The 26,176-nt window shown below is 37.1% G+C and overlaps 1 protein-coding gene across 1 annotated transcript in view; it reads right to left on the bottom strand.

Annotated features, from left to right (window-relative positions):
• Positions 1–11,182, bottom strand: part of LOC114665211 (rho GTPase-activating protein 23-like) — a 139,425-nt gene extending 128,243 nt beyond the window's left edge. The window contains 1 exon segment of the mRNA XM_028819643.2: positions 11,000–11,182. Coding sequence (XP_028675476.1) covers positions 11,000–11,053 — 54 coding nt within the window. The 5' untranslated portion in view covers positions 11,054–11,182.
• Between the last annotated feature and the right edge of the window lie 14,994 nt (positions 11,183–26,176).

The raw sequence follows: 26,176 nt of genomic DNA, 5'->3' as shown, positions 1-26,176 counted from the left end.
AAGCAGAACTTCTTGAAACCTGCATTTCTACATAAGAGCATAAAAGGAATAGATGGAACAGAACTGTAGTCTAAACATGCGTATCATATTGCCTGGGTGAGCACATTTAACACATTTATTTTTTGTGAATAGAGGATATTATATTGAATGATTTAGGACATGCAGGCGTGCCAACTGCAATATATCTTAAAATGAAATAAAGCAACAATTTGTCATTAAACCTTCAAAACATTAACTTTCAGATCTGCATATTCCAATTCAAATTAACAGAGAGCTGGTGTCTGTATGAGCAGCACTGCGTGAAAGGCTGGAATCCACCCTGCATAGTGCTAGTCCACTGTAGAGCACACTAAATGACACATCTTCAATTCAGTCAACAAGTCAAGTCAAGTCAAGCTGGGGAGCATGCACTGGTACAGTGTGTTGCCGCACCCACTACACGACAAAACAACTTGGGATCCCGGTTGGCAACTCCCCAGGCAGACACGCGGTCCAGTCCCACCCTCCGGAAATGACTCTCTATCTGCCGCAGCCAGGTGCTACGTGGGCGACCCCTTGGCCTGATCCAGCCACTCGGGTCCCCAACAATGAGGATCTTATGAGCTGGATCACCCTCGGGGAAACGCGCCACATGGCCATAGTGCCGTAACTGACGCTCCCTCACAATGCAGGTAATGTGCCTCATTCGGGACTCCATGAGCAACCGCTCATTTAACACAAAGTCAAACCAACGATACCCAAGGATTTTCCGGAGACACATGTACCAAAGGAGTCCAGTCTTCATCTCAGGTCACTGGATAGCATCCATGTCTCGCAACCATATAGCAAGACAGTAAGCACCAGGACTCTAAAGACTTGGACCTTCGTCCTTTTGCATAGATATCGGGAGCGCCATACACCCCTTTCCAGCGACCTCATAACCCCCCATGCTCTCCCAATCCATCTACTGACTTTATAGGAAGAGTCACCAGAGACATGAATGTCACTGCCAAGATCAGTAAACCTCTCAACAAGGTCAACAATTAATTTAAAATTCACATTTTTGGAATGCATTAGGAAAACAAGACATCTGTGAGAAAAACCCAAACATGGACACAGTGAACACTCATAAACCCAACAAAGTGATTTGGTTTAGATCTGAATTGTGAAGCATCATTCAGACATAAAATGAAAAATAATAATACTATGTATTACTTTTCTTTCAACAAAATAGGTCACCTTGATATAATACATATCCTGATGAATCTGCAAGGAATTGTCAATGCACTTATAAAGTCCTGACAGGTGACATGCTGGCATATTTGTGCGATATTTCACCACTATCAAGGAAATTTAATAAAAGAATTCAACAATATTTTGTTTTTGCACCAAAATATGCTATATGGTATTATTTTTTCATCTACTGTATGTATGACATCACATTTACTTTTCTTTTCACACATGATCATTCTGGCTAACTGATCTAATGGGTCAATGAAGGAGTTTTGGGAAGTTTTCACAAGTTCTGCAACCACTTGCATAATATCACTTAAAATACAGTACAATGCATATACAAACTAAGGCATACATAATTAGTACTTCCAAGTTCTGAGTTCAAGTTTATCATCCCGTGTACATACTGCAATTAAATTCTTACTTGCATGTTTCCCACAGACTAGTTACAGTAACAATATACTAACAAAAGACAAAAACATTAAATAAATACAATATCATATCTTGAATTCAATTTAAACAGATAAGGTTCTACATACAATAATTTGTCATTATGAGACAAAACATTGTCTCTGAATCTACTAATGAAAAAGCATATTGTCCTGAACATGAAAAAAAGTTAAAAAAGTAATAGGTCTGCCAAATTCACTACCCTTTGTAGAAGTTTGCAGTCCTGAGCTGTGCAATACCAGTATGTAATGCAACTAGTGAGCATGGACTCCCTTGTGCTCCAACAGGAGCTGGAGACTATACATGAATGCATCTGGGAATTCCTAAACATCTGAGCAAGAAAGGGCATTGATGAGCATTCTTGAATAAAGCCGAGATATTTTATGCCCACTTCAGGATGTCAGTGAAGGTAACTCCAAGAAACTTAAAGCTGCTGACCCTATCCACAGCATATCCTCCAATATACTGTATGTGTGAGAGTGCTCTGCTTCTTTAAGTCTATGCTAAGCTCCTTGGATTTGCTAATATTGTGGAAAAGACTGTGGTTCTGGTGCCACAATGTCAGAATTCAAATCTCTTCTATGATTGTCATCTCACCTGTATTGGTAGTCAGGGTTTCAACAGTTGTATCAACAGCAAATATAATGATGTTAGAGATGTGCTTGGTCCCAAAGTCATAGCTGAAGAAGAAGAGCACTCAGCACACTATCTTGTAAGGTGTCTACAATGAGGAACAGAGTGGAGATAGTGATGCTGCCAATCGGCACATACTAGGGTCTACCAATTAAAGGGTCCAGCTGCAGATGTTCCTTGGACAATGGAGAAATCTATTAATAGATTTATTATTCTATGTATAACATTTGAAATGATTGGTGTCAGCAATATCCACTGAATTGCCCATTAATGTAATATACAGTAAATATTTTTAATAATAATAATAATTCTTTACATTTATATAGTGCTTTTCTCACTACTCAAAGTGTTCTCCACATAGGGAGGGCCCAGGAAGCGAACCAAAAATATCAGTTCACTGCTCACACTCGACCATGAAACTTGAAGGTATAAATGGTAATTACCTTTGTCTTGTTACAAACAAAAATAGAGCAACAATATCTTATGATATAGTAGAAATGGCACAGTCCTACAACTAAATAAGTTCATTTGTAATGTGGCAAAATGCATTGTACTGTATTTAAGGCACATACTTCAATACAACAAAACAAAACACATGTTGATGCACTTCATTTAAGGAGAAAGTCTACAGTATTACATAAAAGAAATTAATTGAAATGTTAAAAGCATTCAAAGAAATATTTAAAACATTCTCCTGCACATGTATATTTTGTACCTTTACATAGGCACTCAATTGCGAAGATGAAATCAAGAACCTAAACAACTATTTTTCACAACAAGTCTTTGACTTCTGTTCATTTAGCATCATCTGAGAGGCACATTTTTATCTGTGTATGTAATATTTTAGCATATATCTCGCTGGTAAATGCTTCACTTTACATTCATTTTTACTACAAGTGGTACATTTGCATAAAAAGTATAATAATGAATGTCTGAATTAATATTTTAAATTAGTTTCTGGTGTCACAACAGATAAAATCCTTATTTTCATAAACAAGAAAGAACAGTGTAATACTACTCCTGAAACCCTTCACAGTAAAACCTCAATTCAATCCACCTTGGTTTAACAGCCCTTGGATGTAATGAACAAATCTTCTCTTTCAGGGTTTTAAACTAGACATTAATCAATAATGGGCTTCAGCCCAAGTGATTTGCACAATATAGTCCTATGAATCACAGAGAATTCTGGACAGATGCTTTTTCCGTCCCATTCAAATGCCCCAAAATCTCAGCCATTGATTGGCATTTATTAAGTATGCATTTTAGCAAATGGAAAGCATTCCAGAAACAATTGGAGCACTGAGGTTCACTATCTTGCACAGAAGTGTTTTTTCAAGGTACACGTGACAAGGCAGTGTTAAGAAGTACCTCACTCACCACGGAGTAAAAGATTGGTGGTCCACACAAAGCGCACAGACTACAAGGTATCTTAGACTGAAATTCAGTTCCAAGAGTTACTATACAAATGACTGCCTCTCCTAGTTTAGCAGAGCAGCATATGTGCCACTTTAAAAATAATTCATCCTTGATTGTGGTATTGTGTGTTTCCTCTTTTGATAAATTCACAACAATTCTTCCCAAAACCTTAAGTGGTTATTTAACCTTAAGCGGTCATAAGGGATTATTTAACCTCCACCCCATGCATACATATACCTACCCTTCTTAGATTTTGCAAATGATGGGTTACTGTACTAGTTCAACCATGAAAAATTAGAGCTGAAGACATGTGTAATATGTACAGCATTCTGCATAGAAGACTGAATGCATACAACCTCCTTTCTCCAGGAATGCTTCCATCTACATATTGTTAAACCTGCTGGAGAGATGGAGCTTATGCTGGCAGTACTGGGCAAAAGAAAGCAGGAACCAACCTTGATGGGCCACCACAGTAATCAGGCACAAACTCACACCTACTAACACCAGGCTAACTGATAATGTTCAACTAAGGTAACAGACAAATCTTAGGGATGTGTAAAGTAGCCTGGAATACTCAAGTACAGACATGGTGACACAAAGACAATGACTGGGCCCAGATATAGAAACAGCATTAACTTTTTCCTACTCACAAAAATAAACGTTTTTAAAAAATTCAACAGAGTGCTGAGATTTTGGGCATTTAGGGCATTACAGTGAATTCAATTAGATTCTGTTCAAGAAATTATGGATGTGGCCTCATCAACAGTCTCTTGTTAATTAATATCACAAAACTGAAGGAATTCTTTTTAGTTGATATCACAACACTAAGCCTTAAGATTTTTCTGTTGCATCCAAACTTTGCTAATGTGTGTTGCTTGAATCAGGAGTTTATTATATGTAGTTCCACAGCCATCTGCTGTCAAAAACCTTAGCAACTGTGAAATGTTTTCTGTGTTTAAACACAAATTACCACCCTCATTCATTCCCCAAACTCAAATCACTGAGAAAACCTGGGGATGGGGGTTGGTAAATGATAACATGTTCTAAACTGTATACTTTCTTAAATATACTTGTACAACTTTGTTTTTTAATATAGTCATATGGAAAAGCTTGGGAACCCCTCTCAGCCTGCATAATAATTGACGCTACTTTCAACAAAAAAAGATAACAGTGGTATGTCTTTCATTTTCTAGGAACATCTGAGTACTGGGGTGTTTTCCGAACAAAGATTTTTAGTGAAGCAGTATTTAGTTGTATGAGATTAAATCAAATGTGAAAAACTGGCTCTGCCAAAATGTGGGTCCCCTTGTAATTTTGCTGATTTGAATGCATGTCACTGCTCAATACGGATTACTTGCAACACCAAATTGGTTGGATGAGCTCGTTGAGCCATGAACTTCATAGACAGGCGAGTCCAATCATGAGAAAAGGTATTTAAGGTGGTCAATTGCAAGTTGTGCTTCCCTTTGACTCTCCTCTGAAGAGTGACAGCATGGGATCCTCAAAGCAACTCTCAAAAGATCTGAAAAAAAAGATTGTTCTCTATCATGGTTTAGGGGAAGGCTACAAAAAGCTATCTCAGAGGTTTAAACTGTCAGTTTCAACTGTAAGGAATGTAATCAGGAAATGGAAGGCCACAGGCACAGTTGCTGTTAAACCCAGCAGGTCTGGCAGGCCAAGAAAAATACAGGAGCGGCATATGCGCAGGATTGTGACAATGGTTACAGACAACCCACAGATCACCTCCAAAGACCTGCAAGAACATCTGATGAGAAAGAAGCCCTTTCTGCACTCATGCCACAAACAGAGTCGCTTGTTGTATGCAAATGCTCATTTAGACAAGCCAGATTCATTTTGGAACAAAGTGCTTTGGACTGATGAGACAAAAACTGAGTTATTTGGTCATAACAAAAAGCGCTTTGCATGGTGGAAGAACAACACTGCATTCCAAGAAAAACACCGTTTACCTACTGTCCTATTTGGTGGAGGTTCAATCATGCTGTGGGGCTGTATGGCTAGTTCAGGGACTGGGGCCCTTGTTAAAGTCCAGGGTCGGATGAATTCAACCCAATATCAACAAATTCTTCAGGATAATGTTCAAGCATCAGTCACAAAGTTGAAGTTACACAGGGGTTGGATATTCCAACAAGACAATGACCCAAAACACAGTTCGAAATCTACAAAGGTATTCATGCAGAGGGAGAAGTACAATGTTCTGGAATGGCCGTCACAGTCCCCTGACTTGAATATCATCGAAAACCTATGGGATGATTTGAAGCAGGCTGTCCATGCTCAACAGTCATCAAATTTAACTGAACTGGAGAGATATGTATGGAAGAATGGTCAAAAAGACCTCCATCCAGAATCCAGACACTCATCAAAGGCTATTGGAGGCGTCTAGAGCCTGTTACATTTGCAAAAGGAGGCTCAACTAAGTATTGATGTAATATCTCTGTTGGGGTGCCCAAATTTATGCACCTATCTAATTGTGTTAATTATATAAACTTAATGTCACTGCTGAAATACTACTGTTTCCATAAGGCATGTCATATATTAAAAGGAAGTTGCTACTTTGAAAGCTCAGCCAATGATAAACAAAAATCCAAAGAATTAAGAGGGGTTCCCAAACTTTTTCATATGACTGTATGTTAAGCATACAAATTGTGCATGAAAAAACTGTGTTCTGCTGCGATTGCAGTGCATAATTAATCCATTCCAAATCACAGATGTACTTGAGGCTTTGAGATAGCTAAATACTACCATTTAGGTACCATCTACCAAAACTAAGCTTTAGCAATACATAATTAACAGTGTTTTAAACAGTAGTTGAACTTTCCCAGTTCAAGAAACTGTACTGTATATACTAAACTGGAAGTAACGAGAAATGCACCTTATGCTCTACCTTTATTGCACTTACTGCTGCATCCTGAAAAAAATTCAATTAATTTGCAATCTAATTTTCAGTTTTAACTGAAAAAACAATTTTACATGATTTGGGTATAAGACGGAAAATCATATACAAAAATAGGCATTTGGACTTTGTGCCATCATATCAGGGTTTACACATCTATAGTATTTTATACGATATACATTTAGTGGTTGAGAACTCATTCCTACGTAATACAAAAAAATAATGACAAGAGCTCATGAAAGAAGAATATTGCACAAACTATAGCAAATAATATTCTTTACTTAATTATGTACGTTTATCTAAAAGAAAGACTTTTTAACTTCCATTTACTGGTTAAAAACAGAATAATACAGAGTACTTCGGGGTTCATAGATTACATAATTTTGTCTTAAAAAATAATTTGCTTTTTAAACTAGCATTAAATATATTACATTATAAAAAACAGCCTTTCGCTCCTGGTTTACTGCTTTAGGGACAAAGAGACATATAAAAGGCATTTTGTGCAAACAACACCTGCAAAGAGAATATAATGAGTTGATTTTCATTAAAAGCATCAAGGGCAATGGTGTTGTTGCTAATAAACCAAACCAAGCAAGGAAACATATCGTGCACTTATAATTTACAATAAATAAACTCATACATACATACAGCTGCCAGCAGGAGTTATGGCTTACAGGACATGGTTTTCCTCACAAAGTCAAGTTGAAAATCAATGATAAACAGATCTTAAATAATCCAAAAAGTTTCTGTCATTCACCTCAAACCTCTAAGATGTCAGAACTGAACTGTGTTTCAAGCAGTTTACTACAAAGTGTAGCTTAGGTGACCTCAATAAGACTGTGGTCAATCAACATTTTATAGACCTGGAATGTCCAGCACAATTGTGCCCTAAACACAAATTAACTCAATCTCTGTAATCAAGGCAAAGTACTGAAAAAAATAGTAACTAGATATCAAAATACAACCCCCTCATCATTCAAAAAAGAATACCAAGCTATGAGGTATCTCACACCATGTTTAAAGCTTAGTGTTTATATGAAAAGGTGAGTAATTTTATTGAACTAAAAAAGTGTAACAGCTATGGCAATTGTTCTTGTGCAGCTAAAAATTTACGTTTACAATAACAGAAATGCTAGGTTAATGTCAAAAATAGTTAATGACACAAAAATCTCTTTTTTAAAGTATTTTAGATCATCAATAACAGCACTAGATGATCTAACCAACAATACCTAATAAGAACTTTGTGTCTCATACTCTTCCTATGTCAAGCCTCATACTACAAAGCAAAAGATACAATGCAAAGTTGGTCAGAGTCAGACAGATGTTTATCATTTATACATGACAACAGAAGTCTCATTGCATTAGAAACTGAAGTTAATCACACTGTAAATAAACCTGAATTATTGAAATAGGCTGATTAAAAATGTCTTTATACTGTATGAGCCAAAGGTGTAAGTGCATATTTGTTGCATGATGCTGCATAAAAAACTGCTGTAGTAGTAAATTTAGCTTCTGAAAAGTATCAACTCTAATCACTGTAACCTCCTTCATGTCACACAGAATCTATGTTTTCCAAATGAGATTACTGTAAAATGATTTATTAATTCACATGTCTTAATGTAGACCCTAACATAACAATGACTCAAAAGTCCTTAAGTATTCCAAACACACACCCAACTATTAATGAGCAGGTTTTCCATTTATCCTCAGTATACCCTGCATTCATGCAGATATGAATTCAACAAAGTGTTGAAAACAGGAGTGTCGTTTACTCATGTGGATCTTTTATTCCAAAGAATCCCACATATGTTCAATAGAATGGAAGTCTGGTCATTGGGAAAATCACTCTGTTGTGCTATCATACTCCTGATCTAATCCAAGACACTCCTTGTGGCAGGTAGTATTGTCGTACAGAAAAATCCCATTGACGGATGGAAAAACTGCTGCCACTTATACACTTAATGGGCAGTGATGTCCAGATATATTGCTGCATTGAAAATGTGGTGTTCTTGATATCAAGGGACCCAGCATATAGCCAAAAAAAAACTTTACCTCCCATCATCTCATCAACACTAGCAGTCTGCTTGTACACATAAGCATGAATCAGTAGCAAATATGATATATCAAAAAGGTATTCTTTTTGTGTTCTGAAGCCTAATACTTCTTTTTTTGTTCTTTAACCCAATACAACCATACCTCCTTGTTTCTCGCCGAATGATGTGTAACCAAATTGGATTATCACTTCCCAAGTCTTGTTTATAACAACATAGTATAATCAGTGCCTGCTGATACAGTATACATTTTAGACCCACTGTTGTACTTCTCTTTTATGCTGTACAAGTGATAATGGACTCAAACTCTTTCACGAACAATTTCTTCTACCTTCAGGTTTGCCATTGACTGGGTGTTTTGTTGTGGAGTAGCTTTTTTTCAATTCACACATAAATAACACTTATATGTGAAAAAAAACAGCAGGAGTGGAGTTATTGGAACACTTTATCTGGATACCACAACTCACTTAACACGCTGGGTTCCATTCTCCTATTCATTCTCCTAATTCATGCAAAAATGACCCATTAAAATCTGCTAAACTGTCTTATATATGATGTCACTGACTGAGCTACTATAGTATCTACATAGAAAAGTTTTCTCTCAGATAAAGCAAGAAAGCTGTCTTGATAAAATATGTTGCTTTTCCACCAACACCAAGAAGACATGTGAAAAAGGACAATGTCAATAATCTAATAACAGGTAAATTCCTTTTACAAACAACTACTTGTTCATTATTTATTGCATTACACTGACCAAGAACATTTGAAAACTAGACCACCTAGGAGACCATTTTCTACTTTTTTTAAATTCTTGTTTTGTTCTTCAGTTTTATGAGTATGCCATCCATTTCTTCAAGTTCGTGATAAACTAATGAAGATGTGCTTCATAGTATACTGAAAATTTCTCTATACTAAATACTAACAGTAAATAGTTTCGTTAGACCGATTTTCTGCAACTTCTTTTAATTTATCGGTTGTACCGTGTACTTGTGACACTATTTTTCACCAAATGCTAGTACTGCACAGAAGAAACACAATCCAGAAAATTAAAATGAGTGTTTTAATATGTCAATGAAAGAAACACCTCTTCAACTACAAAAATGTCATCTACATGATGTCAGGAATTAAAACCAACTGGTGATGATTACTACAACCTCATTGATGCCATTTCAATTAGGATAGACTCAGCATTCATGCCTAGAACCAGGTAAGTAGTGCCAGGAACTGTTAGTAAAAAAAAAAAGGCACTTAATCTGGATACTACGTAGTAAAGAAGCATTTGGACATTATAGGCATAAGTGTTTCCAAATCAGATTGCTTAGGCACTACACAACACTGTCACTACAAGATTTATTTTTGATCTGGCTTATGTTAAAAATGTTACATATTTGTTTCTCACAAGTTCCATTACAATCTTATAAAATTGATATTTGGTCTTGGCTCCCGAACTACAGAAGGGAAAAAACAGTAAAGTACAGTTTTCTACTGTCTTGATATAACAAGTGGTTCACTCCTTATGCTTTACAAACAATCGGATAGACTTTACGTTTTCTTTTTCAAATATGTCAGTCTAAAAAGATGAGAAGACATTTAATAAAATTTCACCCTGAGCTAATAAGGAACGTTAACCAATTTTGCAAATTCCTGACAAAATTTCAGTCTGAGAAAAACTCCAATTCATTCTGTCAAGCTGTCAAGAAGGTATAAATGTAATATTATTTCCTTATATTCCTCAAAGTGTTTTGTTAATGTTATTAAATCATACTCAATAATAAAGTTTTCACTTCGATTGCAAAGATATAGTTTAGTCCACATATTCCTATTAAACATAACGGGGGGATTGTATTTTATTCACCTCTATTCTCATTTAGTAAAGAGGCCGAGGCTGGTCCAGCTGATTCTATTAAAACTGTCTAGAAGCATCCAGGCACCAAGCAGTGTGAAACAGTCATCTCAGCCATCGGTCCCAAACATAAAGCTGCGCTGGCAACTAAAACCGGGACTTGTACATTACAGCAAATGAACAGCTGGAATAGTCAATGGCGGGCTCTGTCAGAAAACTATGTCGAATGCAAGAAAAAGTTTCGCTTTTTTGGGAATAACACGGCAAAATCCCCTCATCACTTATCAAAAACAAACATCCCAACACATTTTGCTATCTTCCTATCCCGGCCCTAAAGTCTGCCCATCAGCCTGTCTGTCTGAATCTACACACATAAATAAACCACAGAAGACAGCCTTAATCCGCTTAAGAGACGAGATCCGTCCGCCCAGCGCACTGCAGAGCCAAAAGACGAGCCGAACCCAGTCCGGCAGAGTTATTTACCTGAGAGTCTGTATACGGAGGAATTCCCACCAGGCAGAAAGCTACTCCATTCATCGGGTGGCCGAGCAATGAAAAAATAACAGAGGTGGCAGAGGTTCCCTAGTTGCTGCTCTATTCTTCGTCCCGTTACTCAATCAGGCAGCCAGCAGAAACAGAGGCCGCCCCCTCCAAATAGGAGGAAAGCAGCCACGACGCATGGACGGGGGGAAGGATTTCAGGAAAAGGGGGCGTTAACCTCCTGCATAGGACAGGACAAGGAAAGCAAAGCAAGCGAGGGGGTGTGAGGCCGGCCTTCGAAGGGAGGGTCAGAGGCGTGTCGTATTCAATTAACTGTACAGTATACTGTTCGAAACCGACACCTCATTCCACAAAGTAGAAAAGGTGAACTGACAGCCGCCTCCAAGCAAAAGTGGAGGTTTCCAGCAAAACAAGAGAGTGTCTGAGAGCGGCCTCATTGAAAAAAATGGGGGATTGGACGTGACGCAAACCTGGCTGGATCTCCGGAAACAGCGGGCGCTGTTTGCAGTGCGGTCGACGGTCTAATTTATCCACGTTTTCAAAAAAAAAAATCCATTACAAGTTTGTCATTTCCTCACTAGCTCTGGAAATTCCATTTGTTATCCGGGTGGTCTCTTCTGGTAATCAAGGTTGGCTTCTCGTTTTAGAACAATGCAGGAAATAAAAATATCTCTGTTTAAAGTAAATTTACAGGTGATCAAATCATTTACGAGATATGTTTTGAAAAAGTAAATAACTGACACATACCTGTAGAACGAGGTATTTGTGAACCGATAAAATAATCCTTAAAGTTTATATCGTTTTCAAAAATTACGGTTCATATTTTGTATTTTTAAGTATTATAATAAAAAAGCCCATCAAGAGTTATGTATTTATTGCATATATAATTGCTGTGGCTGCAATCATGCATGTCAACAATTCAAATAAGTTGTAAAACATAAAAATGTGTGTATACTGTATTGTCTATCACATAAGCAAGTAGCTCTTCAGATTTAATTAATGTGAAAGCAACCATCCAATGTAACCAGTCATCCTTTACATATGTACACTTTCAATAACACTATCAAAATTATAAATAAAAATCATTGATTAAAATCAATCAACATACATATGAGTAGTTACATTCTGACTTTGGAAATCATAGTACAATATTCAATGCAACCATGACTCATGACTCTTCCACAGAAACAATCTTTTCTCACTGAGATTCAGTGATACATAGCCATTCTGATTGCTTTAGTTTAAACAAAAGACCAAAAAACTAATTGATCTATTACAAGGATACTCAACTGCTGGGAAGACAGAGTAAGAAAAAGTTGTAATAGATCAGTAAAAGCCATCCATCCATTTCTGAACCTGCTTAATACAGAAAAAGGTCATTGATGCCCACAGCCTATCCCAGCAGCATTCTTCAAATACTTGTACTATAAAAGGTTTAGTTTTGTAAAACATGTTAATTTACATTACAGTACAACACAAGAAAGTTTCTTTCATTTTGAAATTACTTTTTAAGCAAGAAATGTCTTTCCAAATGTGTTTCATACTGTGTATGAACATGTTGTTATAGCTGTCATTCTAGATGCTAGAATTTGGCCATGCCAGGTATAAGTAAACAGCATGTTTTTAATATGCAATTTTGGAATCTTTCTTTGCAAAACTTGAGTTATGAACATTTGAAATGCTTTTCACCAAGGCTCAGCAGCATGTATTAAAGGGCTGGCATATCACTACATGGATCATGTGTTTGCTATTAGAACAGCCATATTCAGTACAACCACTTCAAAGATCAGGAATTCCCATCCATAGAGATTAAAAATGCTGGGTTTGTTCTATTGCACCAAAGGAATTTGGGTATATGGATATTTTTAAACATTCATCTGTTTCCTGAGCCCACAAAATTCAATTTAGTACTGCAGGAAGCCATAGCCTTTCATGGTGGCATTGGGCTAATGTCCCCTGACAGGATACCAGTCTACTGCAATGCACACTCACACTCAACCATAGTCACTCTTACAGAGAAAATGTAGGGACACCAATTAAAACTAAACAGTGACAAGACATAAACCTAGTGTCCACTGAGCAGTGACACCAACTCTGTCACCAGACCTTCATCCTTTTTATTTTTAATAACTAGGAGGCAGAAACGTTAACTAAAGAGCTCACACACCTTCTAATCAACTTCCTTCCAATATTAAAGATGCCTCTGATCAGGAAGCAAATAAATCAAGGCCAGAAACATTTTATTTTTGCATAGCATATTAGGTTTACTATTGATTCTGTTCATATTGCCTTTTAATTATAGAAATCTTTATGGTTTTCAATACTTGGTGTTATTTCAGGTTTTATCAAGTTACCCTACTGATCTTGGAATGCTGCATCAGAATTAATGTGCCATCACCAATGACAGACCCTTCATCAAACCATTTGTCATTTTCCATCAGAAAGGACAACATTTGCCTCCTCCATGGTTGTCTCAGGACAGCTGACATCTTGAGCTTAAATTTAGTTTTATTGCCACATACTTATTAATATTAGGACACTTAAAGAATCTATTATGCAAGATAATATGTATTCTATACAGTATGTACAGTATGTGGTACTGTATATATACCTTTTAATATACCTCTGCCTTTTTGTAATAATATATAGCATATTGCAAATATATAGTAAGTGAAGGCACATTTATAAGAAGGAATTAAACCCAATATAAACACCCTAAAAAATGTTATGGTAAAGGAGTCTGGGAAGAGGTTTTTATTTTTTATATTAGAATTTCTCTACCATGTAGAAAACACATTTCTGTATTTGAATTCAATATGTGAGAGTACTATGATATGCATTAAAAGCAAAGTCTGTGTTTCAAAAACTTCTGTGGACAAGATTCTCAAAGTCTAACCACTTTCAGCAACACTTAAACACAAATGTACACTTTATGATTTGGCAAACTTTGATCATTTTTTTCTTTCAGTAATAAATGTTTTATTCTGATCAAATATAGTTTTCTATTGGCATTGTAACTCAAAGAATTCAAATGTATCATTATTTTATTTGTATATTGTTTCTGGATAAATGTTAATTTTAATTCACTTTTTCTTTTGTGTTTACTATGTTCCATTTTGTTTACCATGAGCACTGTCATCTTGTGGCTTCATCACCACTATGTAATGGTTCATTGTTAGGGGCACGGTTTCCAGAAGTCATACTGTGTGACATCACTCACGCTTTATAAGTTGGCACTACAAGTTAAGAAATCTCCAAGATTCCAGATAGTTTCTAAAAAGACTTTTGATGTATGTTTATTCATAGTTCTCTTTGGTTTTCAACCTCTGGTGAAAAACATTTCAACTTTGATTTTGATTACTATTTTGGATTTTCAAAATTGATTAGACTTGCTGGTTTTGACCTTTGTGGGTTATCCTTGAAATGTTTATTTCCCTATCCTTTTACTCTGCCCCTGTTGCCTGCCGTCGATCCATCTTTTGGCAGTGCATTTTCTGTCTCTACATCAAATCTAATGCATTCAAAAATTATGTAATTTTTGTCTGTTATACTTTAAATCCTGCTAATATCTTATCCTACATTAGGTCTATTGTTGTAAATTTTTCCTGATTGCCAAGAACTGCCTCATTGTAATTACTTGAAAATGTTGTGAGTACTCAAAACATGATCATATTCTTTCATAACACTCTGTTAATTGCTTTAATCAGAAAGGTATCCTATTCATCCGTCCATCTATTCATTTCTTAAACCAACCACATGTGTTATCTGATAGGTAACCACCCGAATATCAGATTGTGATCAAACCTGTGTATATACAGTATACTAAACTATAATAAACTGCTCAAAAAATTAAAGGAACACTTCAGACCTGAACACATCAGACCTGAATAGGAAAAAAAATCCTGCTGGCTGTCTCTGCTGATATGGACTGATATGGTAATGTGTTAGGAACGAAAGGATGCCACATCGTTTGATGGAAATGAAAATTACCAACCTACAGAGGGCTGAATTCAAAGAGACCCCGAAAATCAGAGTGAAAAAATGATCCGGTAGGCTAGTTTATTTTACCAAAATTTCATTGCAGCAAGTCTAACTCAGTAGTTTGTATGGCCCCCACGTGCTTGTATGCATGCCTAACAACATCGGGGCATGCTCCTAATGAGATGATGGATGGTGTCCTGGGGGATCTCCTCCCAGATCTGGACCAGGCTATCACTGAGCTCCTGGACAGTCTGAGGCGTCGGATGGACCGAAACATAATGTCCCACCCAGAGGTGTTCTATTGGGTTGAGGTCAGGCGAGCGTGCGAGCCAGTCAATGGTATCAATTTCTTCATCCTCCAGGAACTGCCTGCATACTCTCGCCACATGAGGCCAGGCATTGTCATGCACCAGGAGGAACCCAGGACCCACTGCACCAGCATAGGGTCTGACAATGGGTCCAAGGATTTTATCCCGATACCTAATGGCAGTCAAGGTGCCGTTGCCTAGCCTGTGGAGGTATGTGCGTCCCTCTATGGATATGCCTCCCTAGACCATCACTGACCCACCACAAAACCGGTCATGCTGAAAAATGTTACAGGCAGCATAACGTTCTCCAGTGTCTTCTCCAGACCCTTTCACGTCTGTCACCTGTACTCAGGGTGAACCTGCTCTAATCTGTGAAAAGCACAGGGCGCCAGTGGTGAACCTGCCAATTCTGGTATTCTATGGCAAATGCCAATCAAGTTCCACGGTGCCAGGCAGTGAGCACAGGGCCCACTAGAGGACGTTGGGCCCTCAGGCCACCATCATGAAGTCTGTTTCTGATTGTTTGGTCAGAGACATTCACACCAGTAGCCTGCCTACTGGAGGTCATTTTGTAGGGCTCTGGCAGTGCTCATCCTGTTCCGGTTCTGCTGATGGGTTAAGGACTTTCTACGGCCCTGTCCAGGTCTCCTAGAGTAAATGCCTGTCTCTTGGTGTCTCCTCCATGCTCTTGAGACTGTACTGGGAGACACAGCAAACCTTCTGGCAATGGCACTTTCTGATGTGCCATCCTGGAGAAGTTGGACTACCTGTGCCATATCTGTAGGGTCCAGGTATCGCCACATGCTACCAGTAGTGACACTGACCATAGCCAAATGCAAAACAAGTGAAAAAACAGATGAGGAGGGGAAAATATCAGTGGCCTCCACCTGTTAAACTATTCATTCCTGTTTTAGGGGTCTCTCATTGTTGCCCCTCTAGTGCACCAAAGCAGCTGAAACTGATTAACAACCCCCTCTGCAACTTAACTGACCAGATCAATATCTCAGAAGTTTCCCTGACTTGATGCTATACTCTGATTAAAAAGTGTTCCTTTAATTTTATTAAACAGTAATGATTCATAAACTTTGGAAAAAATGTATTGTAAAATCATGCTAGGTCTCTAGTTTCCTTTTGACTTGTGCCAGTGCTTTTAATGTTTCCCGTCTCCCTGTTGAATTTTCAGCCCATGTCCATTTTGACCAGTAGAGGACATGGAACCTACTTTTTGGTTTTGGGGCCAGGCTGATTTTTGTTTCTATGCAAAGATTTCTGTTTAAAGCCTGCTTTTGTGTTTTGAGAGTTGGCAGCTCCTAACACCAATTCCACTTGACAGCAGTGTTCCCACTCACATTTTATTGAAAATTGAGAAGCCTGTCTTGTCTATTCAGACTTTTTTGCACAATGAATATATATTTATTTTGTTTATGAGAATTATATATTGCAAGAATTAACTTTCATGTATTATTTATAGCACCTTATTTTTCCTAAATGTTTAATTTAGAAAAATCATGTCTTAAATAGTGTTAAATGTCTGCTGTAGGGCAAATTATTATATAGTGTTAAAGGACAGATGATTTTCAAGTATAACAAATAAAATACTTGCATATTTAGCAAAAACAATATTCAGGGTTCCCCTGGTTAGTAATTAATAATATACTATCTTCTGCTGAGTTTCCACTCACTAATACAACTTCTGTTTTTGTCAGTGATTAGGAGCAAGTATTGACTTGTTGAATGAAGTGATTAAAGAATCAGAAAAACATCACTGCTTACAATTGCTACGTATAGTTTAATGTGGTCTACACATGACTGAAAGTGAAAACCACATTTTAAGCTATATCTCTTAATAGTAGCATTTAGACAGAAAACAGTGACATGCCATTATAATGTTTCTCTGCATATAGAAAATAATTTTGTTTAGCATAAGCTAAAACCATGTAAGAATAATGCCTCAGCCCTGAAGATGATTCTCAAGTCTTTGTAACAGAATTGTGTGGTCAACAGAGTCCAAGATTGTGCTTAAATCTAACAGGCTGATTCTATTATTATCATAAAATTATTATTATGGAGAAAATTAGAATATTGTACACTACATGAGCAAAGGCTGTTTCTGTGTTGTGATCTGGATGACAATCAAAAGAAATTATTTAAAAAAAGTTATAAATTGAACTTGTGAACCTATACTATTTTTAAAAGATATTAGAAAGAAAAAGGATGTTCAAATTTGGTTTAATACATTACGTATATATTACACAATAATAATTATAAAATAAAGATATATTAAATAACATATTATGGATATTATCTCATATATCAACAGCTGACATTTTTTTACAAATATTTATGCATCGTGTAAATAATCACACAGGCTGAACAGTCACTGACATTAATTTATATAAACATGTTGTTTTCATTCAAATATCTAGAGTGCTATAAATATTCATAATGCATACCAATGACATTTTGTTGGACTGGAACATGTGCACTTACACGTGCTGTGACACATCCACATACCAAGACCATGCTAAAGTTCCATGAAGCTCATCCAGTGAAGCAAGATGACAGCAGAGTTATTCAGCTGAACAAAAAAAGCTTGATGATGATTTGTAATGAAGTGCATGGCCCTCAGGACACAAGCAAATCAGAAACAAGGCATTTTTGATTATGTAACAGTATAATGTTAATGCACAGAACTCAAAATAAATTAAACCATGGTTCCCGCCTGCTGCTGTTGCACATATCAAATTAATGAGTGAACAGTGAAATTCAAAGAGAGGTGAGCTGGCTAATTCTTTATACTAAATTCTGAGCACTCTGATGCTATGTCCAGCCTCGGCTAACAACGTTGCTTTTGGTATAAAGCCAATCTCAACCATTTCGCATTTATAGTCTGCCTATAATCTGTAAAGATACAGTAATCATTAAGCAATAACCTAATTTTTATTATTTACACACTGCCAATTAAAAGTTCCATCAGTCTTCCTAACCTGCTTACATAAGGCAGTGTCACAGGGCAGCTAGAGCCTATCTCAGTCAGCATTAGGTACAATGCAGGAGCAACACTTGAACAAGCCACTAGTCCATTGCTGGGCAAATACACACACACACACACACAAATACACACATAAGGGGCCAGGTTCAGAACACCAGTTCATCTAACATGTATGTCTTTGGTCTGTGGGCAGAAACCAAAGCACTCAGAGGAAAGTTGCGCCAACACAGGGACAACATGCAAACTCCACATAGGCAGCACCAAGGACACAAAACCTTGGTCTCCTTCCTGTGAGGCAGCAATGCTACCACTTCACCACTGTGCCTACCCATCCAGACATTGTAAATGCAAAATAATGATATGATAAAACACCATCTCCTCCCCAGGGGATTCTTCTGAAGTTTAAATCCTCTCTTAATTTTTCACTTCCTTCCCATCTACCCTTGAGAATGGTTCTATTAACAACTTATCCCAGGCTAATGCACATCACAGATTGAGATGTCACTAGTAACGCCTAACTACTTGGAAGAAATTTCTTTATTATCTGAAAATAATGATAAACAAAACTCTTGGTTAGAAGATGGAGTGAACATTGAGATTCTCTGGACTTACTGTTCATAAACAAGATCTGTTTTTTTTCATGTGTGACCCTAGTGTAAAGTGCTATATGTCTCTAAGGTTGTCAGTTACAGCAAATATAATGCAAACTTGCTGGAAGAATATCCACCAGATCTTTCACTTTAAAAAAAACATTTCTAGCCTGCATTATTTTTGCTCTTTTTGAAAGAAGGGTGAATGCTTTGCATTCTTTTCAGTCCTACATACTTATCTGTTTTCTAGCTGTCCATCCTACCTTGCATTCTCACCTGTACCTTTATCTGAAGTCAGTTATTTATTAAACAATTAAGTTTTGTTTATCTGGAAGAAATTACCTAAAAGTGATGGACACAAGGAAATTTCAAGCAAGTATTTTAATAACATGACAATGTCCAAAACAAAAATAAAAAATTAATGTTCAAAAATACTATATGTTATGCATTTTAAAGTATAATAATAAAACACTTTTTATAATTGTGTATTTCATGATTTACAAATGTTTATGGATTACAAACTAAGGCCTAATCAAATGACATCTACATTTTTCTCTAGTAACAACTTGATGTTTTCTATATCCATTTTGATTGCAATCTCAAACTGTCTTTTATGCTTATGCCCAAAGCACCACATGATTCATCCATCAGTGTTTTTGTGGATGATGTAAGGAAGATATTTTAAAAAGTCAACAGTCATAAGGGATCCAGCCTGGATAGAGTTTCAGGATGAATTTTAAAAACCTTTGTTCACCCATGAAGGCATGGGAAAACAGTAGTCTAAATCCTTCATTAAATTTGTAGATGACAACACCAACCTTGTAGGATCTCCTGCCCATTTCAAAAAGTTAGCTTCTTTTCTTTTGAATGCCCAATACCACTATCCTCTTTCACTATCCACTGAGCCTTACTTGACACCAATAAAATATGCACCTCTCCATCACCTTTTGCAACGGGGCCAAAATCAATCATCGCAGCAAGAATGGCATTTGGAGGTGGCAAGTGGGGTGACCACCCCAGGCCCCGTGCCTAAGGGGGCACCGCTTTTGATTTCTGCATGTCCTGTTCAAGTGGATTTGTCAAGTTATATTCTCCAGTATATATATATTTGAGATGCTTCTAAGAGGAACCCTTTTAAAATCCCTCTTCATCTTTGAAAACATTCCATAGTCCAAATATTAATGCACAAAAACATGTATTGCTAATGATAACCAGCTGACATGACATCAACGTGAGTTATGACTATGACATCCTGCATATCGAGACTCAGAGTATACTTACAATTTGGATACTTTTCTAGAAGAGGCCCTACTAATTTCCACATGACACCGCATCACATTTCGTACTGTCGTGGTATTGTCTGCTTTATGAATTGCACTTTTTTAATAGATTTTATTGTTATATTTTGATAAAGCCCGCATGTTATCTTGCAAAAATTTAGCTGAATACTGTAATGAGAAAATCCGGTGTATGTTAACATTATTTTTATTAAATTCACGCGCAACTTCATACAGTCCACACATACTGGTAACAGCATTTGACGTAACTGGCCCTGCATGGGGTCGATCAGCCGTAGGCCCCGCACACCCCTAAGGCCACCTCTGCATAACCACATTAGGTGCAAAGTGGAACCAATCTTGGAATATGGTTCCAATTGTAAAAAATATCATGTAATATACTGTAGAGGACATTGCTAGAACCTGATTCTACCTTTCAGTCTAAGATTTGAAATGACAATGATATGCATTTTTAGTTCCCACTAGGGTTTTTGCATTTTTTTGCAGTTTTTCTGCATGAATTATCAAAATATTACAACAGTTCCAAAATACTGCTTCTGGAGCCTCCACTCTTGCCATGTGCAAGAATTACATCACATCACTATCTAACTGGCTTAGCTACAATGGCTCTTATAAATCTTCAAGATTTTGCTACTCAGTCACAAAACTATTAATTCCAACATTCCAGAATACCTGTTGTTGCTGCTTAACCTATAATGAGTCATTATGTTATATGTACAGTAAATATATTTTATTTAACTTATGTCTTAAAATTATACAGTGAAAACTATACAAAATTATCACTTACAGTTGCAGACTTTAAAAAGTTTATTGTACCTAATGTAAGGATGGAGAAGAAGGTTATCTTAGTTAAGTCTGTGTTTCCTGCCTCAGTCCTCGGAAATAGTCAAGATTCATTCATCTGCTTTTCATGATCAACAGCCAAATTGTCCTTCCCTTGAATGCCAAATCACACTCTATTTCACACACTCCAAATTTAAGATAAACTGACGATTCAATGCATTTACTACACAATGTGAACTTGTATAAGTTACTAAGCAAGAGAAAGTTAAAGTTTTAACAAAATAGAATTAGAAGCAATATCTGGCTGTTAAGAAGCTGTATTCAAAAGGAATCAGGTCCTACAATGAAAATGAAAAAAAAAGTTTTACAATGTAAACCATGTTTCCTGGCTTCATACCAATGTTAACACACATTAATGAAGAAAACAATGATCACAGTATTACCCACCATCAGCCACATGAGGGAGATAAAACCTTACAACCAAACCTCTAATAATACCAACCCTGAGAACCATTCATAATATTCAAGAACTAACAAGTGTGATTAGTATAGTAATTACTTTGTAAATAAGCAATAAAAATGTCCCCAGCATGCCACAATTCATATTTTAGACCTTGTAAATTAAAAACCAGCAGTTGTTCAGAGTATAATAGTTTTTGTCTCTTTAAAAACATTCTGAAGCAAAACTTCCAATATTTGAAAACTGATATGTGAAATGCAAAAGATTAATCCAAATGTTCTGAACAAATCTAACACTTTACTACAAACTACCTATAATTATTCAATTATTCATATTTTTTAACATTTTTCTAGTGAGGTGGTACTTTTACAGACAATGCAGAGGGGATCTCTCCTGCTATTGACAAAAGTTTACTGCAGATAGTGAGGCAGAAAATGGATTATCGAGCTGATATCTGTTGGGTCATACATAGAGCTTATAATTCGCTCTGTTATTTAGGACCATTTTTATCTGAGCAGTGATTGAATTTAAATGTGTTTGCAACTTTTGAACTTCTCCTGTATATACCACACTTAATGATGTAACGGTTTTAAGCTGCATGAGTCCTAAAATGCAGTCTTAGCACAACCCTTGGAACCATTTGAAATCCTGAAAAAAATCCAGTCCTGGAAATATACAGAAATGAAGGCGTTAAACTAATGATTCAAAGACAGGGTCCACAAGACGTCAATTGCCTGCATTGGAAAAAAAAACCTTACCTGTCTACTTTAACTTTACTCTAAGAGTTATTTACTGAAGTATTGGGAGTGCACCCTTCACAAAACCACTGTTTTCCCTTTTAGTGCCAAAGAAGTTACCCTTCTATCTTGGCCACTGTTCAACACCCCTGGGAAGTCATCATTCTGCTTTCCACTTCAAGCTCAAATTCTCCTGGCAGGAAGATGTCATTCACATAATGTTACCAGATGACTACCAAGATCACAGGTAATTCAATAAGTCTCTAAGCCATAAGGCAATACTGTATCATGGCTTTACTAAAGGACATTATATTATTGATCCAAAAATACACTTCTTGAATGACCATACAATTTGGGCTCTTGTTACAAATGAGCTAGCAGCAAACATTCCAAGTTACTGTAAATATTGAAAAACATTCTTCCCTGGCCTATGACATGATACCATAATGTAAAGCTATAAGAAGCTAACTGAAAAATCCAACTTAAATACAGAATGGTTTAATTAAAATGCAAAGGATTGGTCGATTCACATTGCAGATGAAACTCAGAACTTAATTTTCTATATGTGAATGCTACTATAAAATGATGTCACTCTAATATTAACTCTAATATTATCTCCCAAAATGACATAAAACTTCATGGAGTATATAAAAGTCTTATGTATTTTATTCAAAAATGTATATATATAAAATCTTCATCTGTCCCACTCTCCTTCCTTCTTTGGAAAGGTCAACATCACAGTGAATCAGCTAAATGGTCTGTCACTCACAAATCTGCTCAGAAATTCATCCTACTTTCTTCAGACAATCACCCCATTGTAAGACCTCGGGACTCACAGATTTGATATGAACAGCTTGAGAATTTAAATTCCTACGCAAACATGAAATAGTAGCAGTGCATCAAAGAAGACAAACACTGTGCCTCGAGGACCTGAAGGAAGATAAACAGCCAATGACTCACAGCTATGCAGTTTATGGTCACATGAATTGTTAATAAATGCAATGTGCAGATTATAAGAAAACAAATAGTAGATTAAAATAAATAATTGTGCTAATATATTTCTACTTTATGATTAAATAACTGAACTGTATTTAAGAAATAACTGCAATAACACTGCACAACAAAGTTTTTGCTTCTTGAACACTGTTGGGTGTTTCTTATAGATTTTTGGGTGCTGATCACGAATATCACATCAAAATTTACCCATCACGTACCGTTTCAGTTTTGTCATGATTTTTTCTTATATTTTATCCAAACATTTTCGCTCCCGTAAGTGACTTATCAACAATGGTTTGTGTAGCCTGGGCATGTCCAGGCATGGAATCAGGCCAGGTTGGCAGCTGTTCTGTGGAAGTTGACACGCTGGCAGGTCTGAACGAGCTTGACGCTGTCTCAGCATGCTATAAAGGTGGCTTGCATATACCGATCCTGCTCATTTGGTTAATATAGATAGTCAGTGTGTATGTATAGTATCAGTATAGTAAAGTATAGCATCTGTAGCAATATAACAGTAAGTAAGCTTGATGCTATAGATGTTTTGGTGTTGGATGATATGTCTCGTCAATGTTGTAACAGCCACGATATATTCTGCTATATCTGTGGCGAATATACACTTGCGCCTCAGAGACGTTGGATGACTGCTCTTGTGAAGAAAGCTTATCATCTGTATTTCGGCTGCAAAATTGGTGATCAAGACGAGGAATGGGCGCCTCACATTTGCTGTGCGACATGTGCTGTCAGTTTGAGAGCCTGGCTCAGAGGCACTTGAACGATGATGCCGTTTGCTGTTCTGATCATATGGCGAAAACAGAAAGACCATGTGATGGACTGTTACTTCTGTTTGACTAATGTGTCTGGTTTCTCTGCCAAAAACAAGAAGTCAATTGAATATCCTAATCTGCCTTCAGTAATGAGACCCGTGCCACATGACGACAGTCTTCCAATTCCGAAACCACCAGAGGATTGGACCTTAGATGAACCAGATGAAGAAACTACAAATCGGGGTACTGACAGTGACATTGACCCGGATTTTGAACCGTCCTCATCAGGCGATCCATATCTGATAACACAGTCTGAATTTGGGTGTGTCAAAAGCAAAAGCCGAGCTGCTAGGTTCGAGACTGCAGGAATGGTGTTTGCTGTCACCAGGTACAAAAATTTCTGTGTTTCGAGGCCGACATCATGATATCACCAAATTTTTTGGCACAAGTCGACCGTCTCCGTTTCTGTTGTGACATTGAAGGGTTGTTCTCGGCCTTGGGTTGTGATTACAACCCGGAAGAGTGGTGTCTCTTCATTGATTCGTCAATGTTAAGCCTGAAAGCTGTTCTGCTACACAATGGCAACGCTTATCCTTCAGTACCTGTTGGCTATGCAGCACACATGAAAAAAACATATGAGAATATGGAACTGTTGCTGAAGCACGTCCAGTATAGCAGGTACAACTGGAATATCTGTGGAGATCTTAAAGTCGTTGCTCTGTTACTAGGACTGCAGCTCGGCTATACAAAGTACTGTTGTTTCATCTGTGAATGAGACAGTCGTGCCAAAGAGTCGCACTATTCTCGACAGAACTGGCCACTCTGTAAAAACTTAGTAACAGGACAGAAAAATGTGGAACATGAATCGCTTGTCGACCCGGCAAAGATATTTTTGCCTCCTCTTCACATAAAACTGAGACTCATGAAGAATTTCGTGAAAGCACTGAACAAGGAAGGTGAAGGTTTTCGTTATTTAAGACAGATGTTCCCGAGAATAACTGATGCCAAGATCAAAGAGGTCATTTTTGTTGGCCCCCAGATCAGACATGTTATGAGTGACAAGCAGTTTGAAGATCTGTTAGTTGGGCCGGAAAAAATTGCCTGGAAAGCCTTCAAAGACGTTGTTGACAATTTTCTGGGCAATTACAGAGCCCTACATTCAGCTGGTAGAAAAACTTTTCAAAGCATACAAGACAATGAAGTGCAACATGTCACTCAAGATTCACTTCCTCCACTCACACTTGGACTTCTTCCCCGCAAATCTCGGTGCTGTCAGTGACGAACACAGTGAAAGGTTTCACCAGGACATTGCTACGATGGAGAAACGATACCAGGGCAACTGGAACCCATCAATGCTTGCTGACTACTGTTGGACACTGCAACGTGATGCACCAGACATTGAATACAAAAGAAAATCAGGAGCAAAACACTTTTAATTCTGTTGAATTTTCCTACGTGATGCAGTAAAACCAAAACTATATTTGTCCATACCCAGTAGGTACCTGTCACAATCAGCAAAAACTTTTCAGGAAGCAAGACTTTTCAAAAAAATTGTTAATCAAATATTGCTCAAACTCTTGTCAATGACTGGGTGTGCTGAGGAAAGGTTTTTAATTGTCAATGTCAATGTCAAAGTATTTATATAGCACATTTAAAACAACATAGTAATGCTGTGGCCAAAGTGCTTTACAATAATAGAATAAAAGAAAAACAAAACAATTAACATAAAACATAAATAGAAAAAAAATATATTAACATAAAATAAAATACATAATAAATAGAAGTAATGTTATATACATAAAAAATTGAAGTAATGTTATATAATCACAAAGAGGAAACCATCAGTATTACTGAAGGTCACGGAATGCAAGTGAATAGAAATGAGTCTTTAATCTTGTTTTGAACAGTTCAATTGTAGACGACTCCTTTATATGATGAGGTAAAGAGTTACACAGGCGAGGCGCAGCAGCTGCAAAAGCCCTGTCCCCCTTGGTTTTACACTTGGTACGAGGGACAACCAGAGACAGCTGACCAGAAGATCTAAGCACTCTAGATGGCTGATGTAAAACACACAGTTCAGATAAATAGGCAGGAGCAAGCCCATGTAAAGATTTAAAAACTAGCAGCAAGATTTTAAAATCAATTCGAAAACTGACAGGCAGCCAGTGTAAAGAAGCTAAAATAGGAGAAACTGAGTCATACTTTCTTGCCCCAACCAGAAAGCGAGCGGCAGCATTTTGGACCAACTGT

Source organism: Erpetoichthys calabaricus, chromosome 14 (genome assembly GCF_900747795.2).
Source record: "Erpetoichthys calabaricus chromosome 14, fErpCal1.3, whole genome shotgun sequence".
NCBI lineage: Eukaryota > Metazoa > Chordata > Cladistia > Polypteriformes > Polypteridae > Erpetoichthys > Erpetoichthys calabaricus.
This window is presented reverse-complemented; position numbering and strand designations above follow the sequence as displayed.